Raw genomic sequence first — 12567 nt, 5'->3', positions numbered from 1 at the left:
CCCTGAGGATTTGTGGTGGGTTAACCCTGGCTGGACACCAGGTGCCCACAAAAGCTGCTCTATCACTCCCCTGCTGAGCTGGACAGGGGAGAGAAAATATAACAAAGGGCTCGTGGGTCGAGATAAGGACAGGAGAGATCACTCGACCAATTACCATCACGGACAAAACAGACTCAACTTGGGGAAAATTAACTTAATTTATTGCCAATCAACCAGAGCAGGGTAATGAGAAATAAAAACCAAATCTCAAAACACCTTCCCTCCACCCCTCCCTTCTTCGCGGGCACAACTTCACTCCTGGATTCTCTGCCAACCCCCCCAGCGGTGCAGGGGGACAAGGAATGGGGGTTGCAGTCAGTTCATCACACGTTGTCTCTGCCACTTCATCCTCTTCAGGGGCAGGACTCCTCACACTCTTCCCCTGCTCCGGCGTGGGGTCCCTCCCATGGGACTCAGTCCTCCATGAACTGCTCCACCATGGGTCCTTTCCACGGCGTGCAGTCCTTCAGGAGCACACTGCTCCAGCGTGGGTCCCCCACAGGGTCACAAGTCCTGCCAGAAAACCTGTTCCAACGTGGGCTCCTCTCTCCACAGATCCACAGGTCCTGCCAGGAGCCTGCTCCAGCGTGGGCTTCCCACGGGGTCACAGCCTCCTTCGGGAACCCACCTGCTCCGGCGTGGGGTCCTCCCCGGGCTGCAGGTGGAGATCTGCTCCATCGTGGACCTCCCTGGGCTGCAGGGGGACAGCCTGCCTCACCATGGTCTTCCTCACGGGCTGCAGGGGAATCTCTGCTCCAGCGCCTGGAGCATCTCCTCCCCTCCTTCTTCACTGACCTGGGGGTCTGCAGGGTTGTTTCTCTTCTATGTTCTCACTCTTCGGCTGCAGTTGCTGTTCTGCAGCATTTTTTATTTTGCTTCTGAAATCTGTTATCCCAGAGGAACTATTGCTGATGGGCTCGGCCTCGGCCAGCAGCAGGTCTGACTTGGAGCCGGCTGGCATTGGCTCTGTCGGACATGGGGGAAGCTTCCAGCAGCTTCTCACAGAAGCCACCCCTGTAACCCCCCTGCTACCAAAACCTTGCCACACAAACACAGTACAGGATTACACTGTAATTGTCTTTGCCAGGCCCAAGCTCACAGTCTTCTCAGATGTCAAATTTTCACTGACTGCTAATGTTGCTTTTGGAAAGTGTTAGGATTGGGTATACGGTCCCTTTTACTTCATGGGAAAGTTAGGGAGGGGAGAAATAGATTGTTCCTTGTTTATTGGCAGACTATTTCTGTTAGTGCTAATCCCATAATCTACATTCTGTCCTGAGAATCTGTTCAGCTCACCTGGATTTGTCTTCTTCTTGCAGGATAAAATCTTTTATGATCGTGTTGTACAACCTGTCTTAAGGGAAGACAATGAAATAGGAGTCCGATCACTGTCAGAGAGTGAAGACAAGATCAAAGGATCATTTTCTTTAATGTCTCTGTTTGACAGCATCACATACAACAAGGTTAGAAAATACAAAATTCTTCCTGTTTCTTGTATATTCTAAACTAATGGTGCAAAGTAGTTTTGAGAGGAACTGTTGAATTACAATGCTTTTTGTACATTGATTTGTCATTCAAAATCTGTTTCTGCTGCACACACAAGTTTATTGTATGTTGCAGATCCATTTGGCTATGAAAAAAATGGTAAAACATTTTTAACTCCTGTGAAATATGAAACATAGGAGTAGCCTAACTTCTCTGGAATGTAGTTTGAAAAAATACTGCAATAATAATTGCAATAATAATTCATGTTTTCTCACAGCTTTTTTTGTACTCCAGGGAGCTTCTATTACCTGGATGCTTTCTGGTTTCCTGACTCAGAAGTTGTTTATCAGAGCACTTACTGTAAGTTTGAAAAACTAACACCATCATCTTGACTTACAAGCTTGAAAATTAAAATTGTACAAATTGCTGTTTGCCTTGCTGATGTTTTTCATCGAACCCTCATGAATTCTGATGCTTGTGTTTGTTTCCCTACAGTTGTATCTGAAAGAATTTTCCTTCTCAAATGCTAACCAGGATGATCTCTGGACCCACATACAGATGGTACTAATTTTATCTCTACTATTCTTGGTCTGGTGTTTGGCACAGTCCAAATTTAGGGGTGTCGTGGTTTAACCCCAGCCAGCAACTAAGCACCACGCAGCCGCTCACTCACTCCCCCCCCATCCAGTGGGATGGGGGAGAAAATCAGGAAAAGAAGTAAAACTCCTGGGTTGAGATAAGAACGGTTTAATAGAACAGAAAAGAAGAAACTAATAATGATAATGATAACACTAATAAAATGACAACAGTAAGTAATAAAAGGATTGAAATGTACAAATGATGCACAGGGCAATTGCTCACCACCCGCTGACCGACACCCAGCCAGTCCCCCAGCGGCCAAAATCACTGCCCCCCCCCTTCCCAGTTCCTAAACTAGATGGGACGTCCCATGGTATGGAATACACCGTTGGCCAGTTTGGGTCAGGTGCCCTGGCTGGGCATGAGAAGCTGAAAAAATCCCCGACCATAGTCTAAACACTACTGAGCAACAACTGAAAACATCAGTGTTATCAACATTCTTCACATACTGAACTCAAAACATAGCACTGTACCAGCTACTAGGAAGACAGTTAACTCCATCCCGGCTGAAACCAGGACAAGGGGATATACTGTTTGTAGAAGACTGCACTGGAATTTGGCTATCCCTGGTGCAGTCTTTCTCTTCCATAGAATTTGCTTTGCTGGCTCTTTTGGCTATTGTCTTCACAAGTGTTTATTTGGTTGCTTTACTGCACCTGAGATTAGTGGAGCTAAGTACAAGGAGTAGAGAGATGAGATGGGAAATGAGAGCCAGGTGGAGTTTTGGGTTTCACGGAGATTGCCTAAGCCTACATGAAATTGCATAGCCTATTCCTCTGGAGCTTAAGTTTCGCCAGATCAAAGTATGTGATGCTCTGGGCTTGATGATCAAAGATGCTGATATGTCACAGATCCAGCAATGTCTATACCCAGGGCAGTAGCTCAGCATTTTAACCTTTGCTGGTTTTGGCAGAAATCTGAATAAGAAAACAGGTGCTAATAATAGGTTTATTTTTTAAAATTCCACTTTCCTGTTCCTCTGAAGAAGGCTTCCATTGTGTTGCAGACTCAGTCTTAGGTTAAGAACGGAGTGCCACTATTTCAGATATGCAAGGCAGCCACGTCTTTTAAGCCAACAAGGAGTGTACCTATTCACAATAGTTGGGACTCTAGCTTCATATCTTTTTCAATTTGTGTTTACTATTCAGTTTGTTCATTACATAGTCACTTAAAAATCTTTGTGTTCCGGCAGCTTTATTTGAATGAAATTAGCAAATTAAGTTTGTCATAGCCATACAGGGGTGTAAGTATATTAACACTAAAAAGAAAAAGGCTAGCAGTCAGGTTATAAGAATGAGAAATGTCATCTCAGTATTTCATAATTCCTAAAAAGGCTTATGCTGTCTTTATTATAACGTCAATAATGTCCTTGGGACTTTGTTACTTCTTTTTTTTCATGAATCCAAAAATAGCAAAGTGCTAAGCAGTTACATTTTCTCTAATATGTTAGAATAACCCCCACAGTGTTGCTGAAACACTATCAGTAAGTACCTGTCCATCATAAATATTTCTAATTCCTATTTCTCTTGCAGGTCATAGATGCACAGGATGAAGTTCAGTTGCCAGCATCTGTAAAACAAATAATGGATTCCTGGACATGCCAAAATGGGTTTCCAGTTTTAACGTTAAATCTAACCACTGGCACAATCAATCAGGAACAATTTCTCAATAAAAAGAATGAAAACAGTACTGATTCTTACAAGTATGTTTAGCTTGTGTTTTTATTGTATGTTTATTCCCTATTTTTTGCAGGAAACTCTTCAGTTAGGACATTATGTTTTGACCATCTGATTTTTTAACTTTATGTTTTTTCTTGTCATAAGCTGTCAAGTAAAATCTGTATGAGACTGGAGTTTGCAATTGTTCTGCAAGTGGCTTGTTTTCCCAAAAGGTTGCTTTCCTCTGGAGTAGTGACTTTTCCAGCCACATAATGACTTTTTAAGGACAGCCACAGGCCATGAATAGGTTGCAGGGCAGGAGTTTTGCCTGGCATTTTCTTCTTTCCTCATCCCTCAGTTATATGAACTGGGGACCTGGATGAACCATGCTGTGGCTTCTTTCCAGTGCACATATTCTCTGCTTGGCAAGGATAAAGGGGTTGGTTGCATTTAAGTACTTATATAAATGACCCCTTTCTCGGAAAGTGCTGAGTACCTGACATGCAGCTCTAACCTTCCTGTTGGTGAGCATTGCTGAGTGCCTGGTGCTTCTGAAATCTGTGCTGCTTATTTAGATGCCTAAAAATAGTGATAGAAGGAGCTGCCTTTGGTCACCCACTTTGGAAACTCATGACTAGAGTTTGAACTTTCATGAAATTCAGCAGCTGTCATGAGTGTTGGGATGCATGGACAGGGCCCATGAGATGGGTTCTCATGTGGGGAAGAAGCATAAAGGGGAGCAAAACCCAGAGCAGTTTCTCCCTGGCTGCTATTGCTGGTCATACAAACAGCCAAAAGAAATGTTGATGAGAAACACAGACTTTCTTTTGGTCCCAAGCTCCTGGAATTGCAGACCGTTGGTCCATTCAGCACTTTTGGTTAGCTCAGGTAAGGAGTTCCAAGTTACAAATGTTACTTTACTGTAGTTAGCAAGAGGCAATACCATGTGAACGTAAGAAAATCCACAACATGTGTTACAGAATTTTTCAGGGTTTTGAAGCTCTCATCTGTTTTTGCCAGGAGTTTTACATTCCTTCAGAAAGGAAATTGTAGTTGTCAGAATTACAGTTGCATTGCTTGCCTGGGGCTTTCCTGAAAAGGAGCTTTATGTTCTCTAGAAATAGGGTGAAGCACAATAAGTGAGGAGAATAAAATTATTGCCTGAAGAAGGAAAGCCAGAGCACAGAGATACAGTGGTATTCAAATACCTAGCATCGAACAATATACTAGACGTGAGTGCCTATTTAAAGCCATGCTAAAACTCCCTTATCTTTAATGAACCTAAGTGCTGATCCAGCATAAGTATCACTGTCTGAGGAAGTTTTGTGCATCAGGGAAGAGAGAAGGTAGATGGAGATTCTTGTAAGAAGGAATTCATCTGCAATCTAGTTGAGCATCAGCTGAGAGGTTTTTTTTAAGCATAAGAATTAATAATATTATCTCTTCTTTTTATCAAGTAACACATGGATTATTCCTATTTCTTGGATGAGAAACGGATCATCACAACCCTTAATGTGGCTAGATAAAAGCAGCAGTAAGTAATGTATTTGTTCACACATGCTAAAACCAAGCTGACACCTAATTCTTCTATAAACAGAGGATATATTTGAATTGAATAGGGAGATAAAACTTTATTACAGAAATACCTATGTTTATCTGTTGTGCTAATTTTGTGTTACAATAGCAACAGATTTTCAAATAGATTAATAGAATGGTTTTTTCTATGTTGCATCAAACTTTAGTGTATGTTTTTAATAATACAATGGAACACGAGTAGAGATTTCCACAATAATTTTGATTTCGTCATTTTGTACACAAATCCAAACTCTTAGCTCTTCATGCTTCTGTATTATTCTTAACCCAGCAGATCCCATTGATGTTAATGACAGCTTTTGAGTATAGGTAGGATCTCAGCTGTGATATATCAGCAAATGATCAGCTCAAATAGTAGATACAAGACTGAAAAAATTAAAACCATCTGTGTGAAGTGACCTAACATTGTCACACATGGATATCTATAAAAACAGGAAATTAGTATTTTCAACACCATTTAGTTTAATTTGTTTATGCAAATTAAATGCAAACCCCCCTCTTATCAAAAGAGTAGGATTTTTAAAATTTTTAAAAGTTTACGGTAGAAAAGTGGGTTTATGGGCATCTCCAATCAAATACAAAATTCAGTTCTTCCTCATCTCAGTGTTTTCCAATAAACAGCTATGATTTTTTGAGAAAGAGGAAATATAATTACTAGAGTGGAGTAATAATTTTTCTTTGGCAAGTCAGCCCTGAACTCCACCAGGTTTTGAATCAGTTACAAGGAAATGCAGAGACTGATATGTTTGTGGAATGCTTAAAGCAAAACTACAATATGCTGTGTGCATATTGCAGCTCTCCACCCTCTGTTTGCAGTGGTTTGAAGCTACTTTCCGTCTTTTTCAGGCAATAAGATAGCTTGAGTGATGATTTCACAGTATATGGACAATAAGCAAACAGTGGATGTTTATTCCTCTGAATGTTTTAAAGTTAAATAAACCAGTGTTTGCTAAGGTGAAAATTTAGAAAATTTGCGGAAAAGAATTGTTAGGCAGCACTTGCTTGGAAGAACTGGGTTATGTGCTAAGCTTGTGTTATTGAAGTGATACCAATTCTGTTTCCTCACCCATTGTGTGACTTAAGAGCTACAGAAGTTATTAAAAAAACCCATCATGTTGCATCTGCCTGAAGGGACTATGATGAAGTAGAAATTCAGTCTTTAAAACACATTCCACTTGTATTTGAAAGCCATGTATCAAACTTACCAGAGACTACTCAGTCAAGGAATTTGCATTCACATTTTAAGATTAAAAAGATAATACTTTTCTTTTTTACTTTTTCATACATAAATAAACCAAATGGTTTCTTACAATACTAGAATTGTTAAGGGTAATTTTAAATTCAGTTACCATTTTGTTCCTGTGAGATTGAAATGGCTTCTGGTGGAGAACTGTTAATGTTATCATTCAGAGCTCTTCATCAGAATGGTTTTGATAAATGAAAATGAGGGATTTGGTACAAAGTACAGTTTTAACTTGAATTTTTGATTAGTTGCTGCAGTGGCGTAGCAATACATAAAGAGGAGACATCTCAAAAGTGATTTTGCTTATGTGTGTTTTTGCTGCAAAGAGCTCTGCAGGAGCTGATTTATCTTACTTCTAAGCACGTTAAATTAAACTCCAGGCTCCAAGCTGGGCTGCTACCAGCAGCCAAGTATGTTCATTCAGTGCTGCACTGTACAGTGTTAAAAGCCTGTCCTGTTGTTTTAGGGCTCTGCAGACAACACCTGCATACTTAGCTTCTGCCCATGTAATTGTGTTGGTCACTGGCCCTGAGTGAGATGTCTGCACAGCAAAAGAAAGACACACTAGGAGGATACTGTTGTTATGGTAGAACATGTTTCACTCAGCCTGGGGAGTGGAGGAGCATAGTTTTGCTATTTTAGCCGGATCTAAAAGTGCTCTTAATGATTAGTAGAGCGTTGAACCAATATGCCATTATAGAAGAAGTACTTCTAGTGCCATATTCTAGTCACCCATGCTGTTTTTAAATGGTTAAGCCAGCATCTGTCTTGTGCCACTTTCCCGTCTCATTTAACTTGTGAAGATGACTGAGAACGAATCCTGGAGTACTTGCTCTATCAAAACACATTGAAGTCTCAGTCTTCTGTTCACAGTAAAGCAGTGCTGGGTCTGGACTACTTGCCAGTGTTGATTTATTGTCTTAAGAGAGTTTGCCTTCCTAAATTGGGCTGATTGTAACCAGTTAAAGCAGCATTTGAATCCTCTTCTGATGAGGCAGCTTAGAGCCTTCAGGGCTGCACTGGCTCCTTCCGAGGTACTGTAGGCTATCAGGAGCAAGTAATCAGACAAGCACACGTGAAGTAGGTAGTAGTGAGATGAAATGGGACTGCAGAAGGAGGCTTTCAGTGAGTGATGTAACTCAAAAGGACTATGGGACTATTATTTAAAATAAATGTTTTTGATTACTTGTCTCTTGCATAAATTTAGCTGTTTTGCTTTCCTTGATCTCCACTTATGTGAATACTGGTAGGTGGTTGGTTCTTCCTTAAGGTACTGAGCGTTGTGTTTTGGAGCAGCACTTGCAGGTGTGCTGGGGGTGCATTCCCTGCAGCAAGCATGTGAGGCCATTGCTCCTCCTCCAGACTGTTTATTCTTGCGTAACCTTTCTGAACTCTGTGAGCTAAAGGGTAGGAGCAAAGTGGGTCTTCTGCATCCCCTTTGTCATCTCAAGGTGCTCAGTACCTGAGGGATCAGTTGCTTGATGAAGTTCTTCTGCTGTGTAGAGCAGAGTTCAAAAATGCACTGAGCTTTTGGGGAATTCTCTTTGAGGCCAACCTCAAAATTGCCTCTCAGGTCTCAGAGGAGCACCAAGTCCAATGTTTATAAATGCAAGAGAATTTAGCCGTGCACAGAAATAAAGTGATACATTTTAATGTCACTTTACAGAAGTGTTTCCTGAAATGCAAGTATTGGAGTCAGAATATGACTGGATCCTGCTCAATGTAAATTTAAGTGGATACTACAGAGTGAACTATGATCAATTAAACTTAAAAAGATTAGCACGCTTGCTTGAAAATGATCCAAAGGTAAGATCTTTTTTTTTTCTCAAGCTTATAAACAGAGTCTTTCCATCTATTTCTTCTTGCAGTTCTTACCAGTAATCATAGTGATGAAAACCTGAAATAATGAGAAACTCACATATCGCCTAAGAAGAAATGATCCACTGTTGCATCACTAAAGCTACTGGCAGCCTTCCATAGTGGAAGAGGAAGAGGCCAAAATAGTTTCACATAAGCATGAAAATGACATGAGATGGCATTCTGTCTTCAAAGTTGTCTTAACAGCTTGTGGTTCTTCCAATCTCTTAAATTTGGCTCAAAGGGTTATCGGTATGGATGTGTGACTGAGCTTTAACTGCTGTTAGGTAACCATGGAGAAGGAAAGCTGGAGAAAGCTTTTTATTTCCACATTTCCTCAAACAACAATATTTCTGCCAGTGAAATTTAAAAAAAAATCATCTGACTGGGGCTTTTTGGTTGGTCTTGGGGTTTTCTTTGGTGGACATTTTTCTTAGAAGAGAAGATCCAATCAGTTCTAATTGGGCTCTTTCAGTCCTCTATAGACACTATAACTCGGAGTAGATTTCATCACACCTCTGACTTGCCACAGCTTGGGCTGAAGGTGAAGGTGGCACAGAACAGCCTATACCTGTGGCTGTATATGTGGTTGCATAGTACTTAATGTTGCCTAACCCTAGAAGCTCTAGTAGTAATGTCAGCTCATTCGTTTTGGTAACAACAGTGAGAAAGCTTAAGATTTCAGCATAATAGTAATCAGTGCAGCCAGGCGACTTCTCCAGGTCTGGATGCGAGGCCGAACAGAGCGTGCAGTGTGGTTAAAACCTTTCTACGGCACACTGGCTTCCTTTCTTCTAGGCTTTTTTCTTTCACAGCATTTCTAAGTCAGCAGGAAATTAGGTGTGTGCTGACTTGGGGCTGTTTTTTGGCACCAGTTGGTGGGAAGGTTTGCTCAAGCAGCGGCTGAGCTGAAGGGATGGAGTTGAGGAGGGACCAGCAGTCCTCGTGAGAGCAGGAGCTGTAGGCAGGGGTTCACCCACGGCTCTGCCTCAGTCATTTAATTCATGATAGAGCCAGACACTCTGCTCTGGACTAATTTGAGTACATATTCTGAACTGAAGCCTCAAAAGGAAAACAAGTACTGAAACTATATAACTAGGATATTTTTAGGATATGTAGTGTTTCTGTATTTAAATTTTCATTACAGCATGCAAGTAAGAGGGGTCTTGAAATTCCACGCTTAATGTATTGTAGCTGTACATTTATATATATAAATATATTATGTAACTGTATATTTATATATATATAAACATCCCTAAAAGCACGTACATTATTTTAGCTTAAAATGCATGATCCATTTTATGATGTTTTGTAGAAGATTTCAGCTTAGAAAAAGTGTTACGGACTTGTCTTACCCTTCTGAAACATAGTAAAGATTTTTTAAACTCTTAATGACATGTTTAGATCTATTAACACCACATGAATGCTTTCTGCAGGCTATTCCCGCTGTCAGCAGGTTCCAGCTGATAGATGATGTTTTTGCATTGACACAGTAAGTATGTTTTGAATATGTCATAGAAAACGATTAAACTACATGACTGCATTCAACGTTGCTACTTCTGCTTTGTTCATTCCTACCCATATGTGCATCAGAAAAACAACAGCTGTTTTGACAAAATGGTGAGGGAGTTAAGTATTTAATCCATTCTTCTATCAGTGGTCAGTGATTTCTTTCAAAATTGCGTTTAACTTTTGTTCCAGCTCTTAGGAAATATTTTAAATAACGGGACTGCCATGAGTTTTTTAGGGACGAACCTACATTTGTTGTAACAGAAAAAAGATTCTGAATGAACAGTCTGGATTTCCCTTAATTTATTCTGGGCTATTTCAGCTATGCTGTCCTGCATCACTCTTAATACCTCTTTCATTTCCCTTGCTGATGGATGACTCAGTTGTTTGTGTCTATGGTGCTAGAGAGATCACCAGTACTGTAGTGAGCTGAAGAAGCAATAAATACATCTGTGCCTCAAACGTACCAGAGACCCCAAAAGCATCAGACACCTGTGATGTGGGAGCTCAGGGAGGAGGTGGCCAAAGCCCTCCCTCAGAGCTTGTGGAGGTAGCTCTGAGACCAGGAATTAAAAATTCCCATTCCTCCTCTCATAAAAATGTCCTTTCTTATAAGAGAGCTCAAAACTACTATTTAATAGTAGTATACAACTGTGCTCCTATGTAAGTACACTAGAAATGTTTTTGTTCTGGAGGAGAGGGGCTTGAATTGGAATTTTATTGGGAAGAAATTAATTCTGTGCTAATTCCACACTAAGGCACAGAAATGGCATGCTGAAGTTGTTAAATCTAACATTTGTCCTGTTAATTTGATAGTAGCACTGTGCTCTGTAATAAATGTTTTGAGAGTTCAGCTCTTAAAAGCACCATTGTTTTATATTTACTTTATTTTTCCAATGTCTTTTCTAGATCACTTTCCATGCAGTATCTTGCTGTTTTATTGTCAGTTTCTTAAATAAACAGATACTTGTGGTGGGTAATTAATGTGAATAGGTATGTTCAAGTATGAGGTTTTTTATTTTCAAATAGGTTTGGATACATTCAGATTGAAACTGCGCTTGAACTAACAAAGTACCTTGCCAGAGAAGATGAACTCTTCGTATGGAATGTGGTCTTGTTAAACCTAGTACCTGAGAATTTGGAAAGTACTCTGAAGAACTATGAAGTATATCCACTTTTAAAGGTACCACCTTTTTTGTTAGTTAGCAAAGATACTAGGCCATTTAAATAAATCAGACTAAAATGAATGCTTTCTAAATTCTCAAGAATGTCATGATGACTATGATGGGTGATAGTTCTTGTCATTCCCTTTGCATGATTTTGTCAATTATTTTTTTTAAAAAGGAGGAGGTACTTTTTTGTATGTATTAGTCAATGATAAATATCATTGAATCTTGAGCCATTCTTATTGTAAAGCAGAAATATATTCACATTCTTTATATTAAGCTTGATCCTAGGTTTTTGTAAAACTGAGGATCTGGAAAATACAGCTATCAGTCAGTAGTAAATAGTCAGTAGTAAGTAATGGGAGTAACACTGCTATGTATAAAGGGCATATGGTATGCATGTGCTCTGTGGTTTGTACTGACTTCCAGTTCATCTTCATGGAGAGAAAGAAGGAATTGGGTTTGGATACTAAATGAGATGATTCTCTCCCATATTTGAGCTACCTGAGATGATACTGTCTTATTTATTTCCTTGACTTCTACTTGAAGAAAATTTCCCTTTTGTTTGAAGTACAATTCCACAATAGTAGTTCTCTTAAGTTGTAAAAATTAAGGTATGTTTGAAGTATGTGAGAAGAATGAAGTCTTTTCTGTTGAGAAATTCTTTTTCTTTTTTCTCTGAGAATGAGAATTTATTTTCTTTCATATCATGAGTTCAGAGGTCCTGGTGATGTGAAATGGTAACTTCCCCGTTTGAATGGATGTACAGGTGTATTGAATTTTAGACCCAACTTATATACTTTATTTTAATGTGCTGTGTTGTCAAGAAATTAATAGTGGCAAATATTTAGGATAAATCTGAGTAAAGATAAATAAAGTAAAATAAAAAACTTGTGTCTAAATTAAAGTAATTTTTCTTTCCCTTCTTTTAAAAGAAATACCTTTTAAAGAGAATGTTGCCAATATACCATTATTATGCAGGTTTTATTCGTCAAAATGTTGATGCTTTGGAAGATGACTATTTTGCTCAGTAAGTATTCTGGTTTTCTCAAAAGTTTGTTCTGATGTGATTGGATCTGATACACTGCAGTTTGCTTCTGTAAATTTAAATACAAGATACCAGAAGAATGGTCTAATTAATTTGAATGTAACTCAATTTTTATTTTTACTGTCCTATAAGTGTGTGTTACTTATGATGACACCTCCAATGAAACTGCAGTATCAGGAGAGTTTGGGATATTTTCAGTCTATTTGGTGAGCATAAAAGATGATAGTTTAATGATGTGAGTGGTAGCTTTTGTTTAGTGAAAAGCAGGCTCAACAGGCTGCTGCTAGTTGGGGAAGAACTCACAGGAATGAATTTCAGATATGATTTATG

The 12567-nt window shown here is 39.5% G+C and overlaps 1 protein-coding gene across 5 annotated transcripts in view; it reads left to right on the top strand.

The window, feature by feature from the left end:
* Window positions 1-12567, top strand: part of LVRN (laeverin) — a 50797-nt gene that overhangs the window by 26992 nt on the left and 11238 nt on the right. For 4 of the 5 annotated variants that reach the window (XM_075020286.1, XM_075020284.1, XM_075020289.1 and 1 more), the window contains 9 exons: window positions 1359-1502; window positions 1819-1884; window positions 2020-2085; window positions 3696-3865; window positions 5279-5355; window positions 8324-8463; window positions 9951-10006; window positions 11053-11206; window positions 12125-12219. In XM_075020286.1, coding sequence (XP_074876387.1) covers window positions 1359-1502; window positions 1819-1884; window positions 2020-2085; window positions 3696-3865; window positions 5279-5355; window positions 8324-8463; window positions 9951-10006; window positions 11053-11206; window positions 12125-12219 — 968 coding nt within the window. The remainder of the gene's footprint in view (window positions 1-1358; window positions 1503-1818; window positions 1885-2019; window positions 2086-3695; window positions 3866-5278; window positions 5356-8323; window positions 8464-9950; window positions 10007-11052; window positions 11207-12124; window positions 12220-12567) is intronic. The other variant, XM_075020285.1, reaches the window with a different exon arrangement.

This window comes from Buteo buteo, chromosome Z, assembly GCF_964188355.1.
Source record: "Buteo buteo chromosome Z, bButBut1.hap1.1, whole genome shotgun sequence".
Taxonomy (NCBI): domain Eukaryota; kingdom Metazoa; phylum Chordata; class Aves; order Accipitriformes; family Accipitridae; genus Buteo; species Buteo buteo.
The sequence above is the reverse complement of the archived record's forward strand: the minus strand, read 5'-3'. Positions and strand labels throughout refer to the sequence as shown.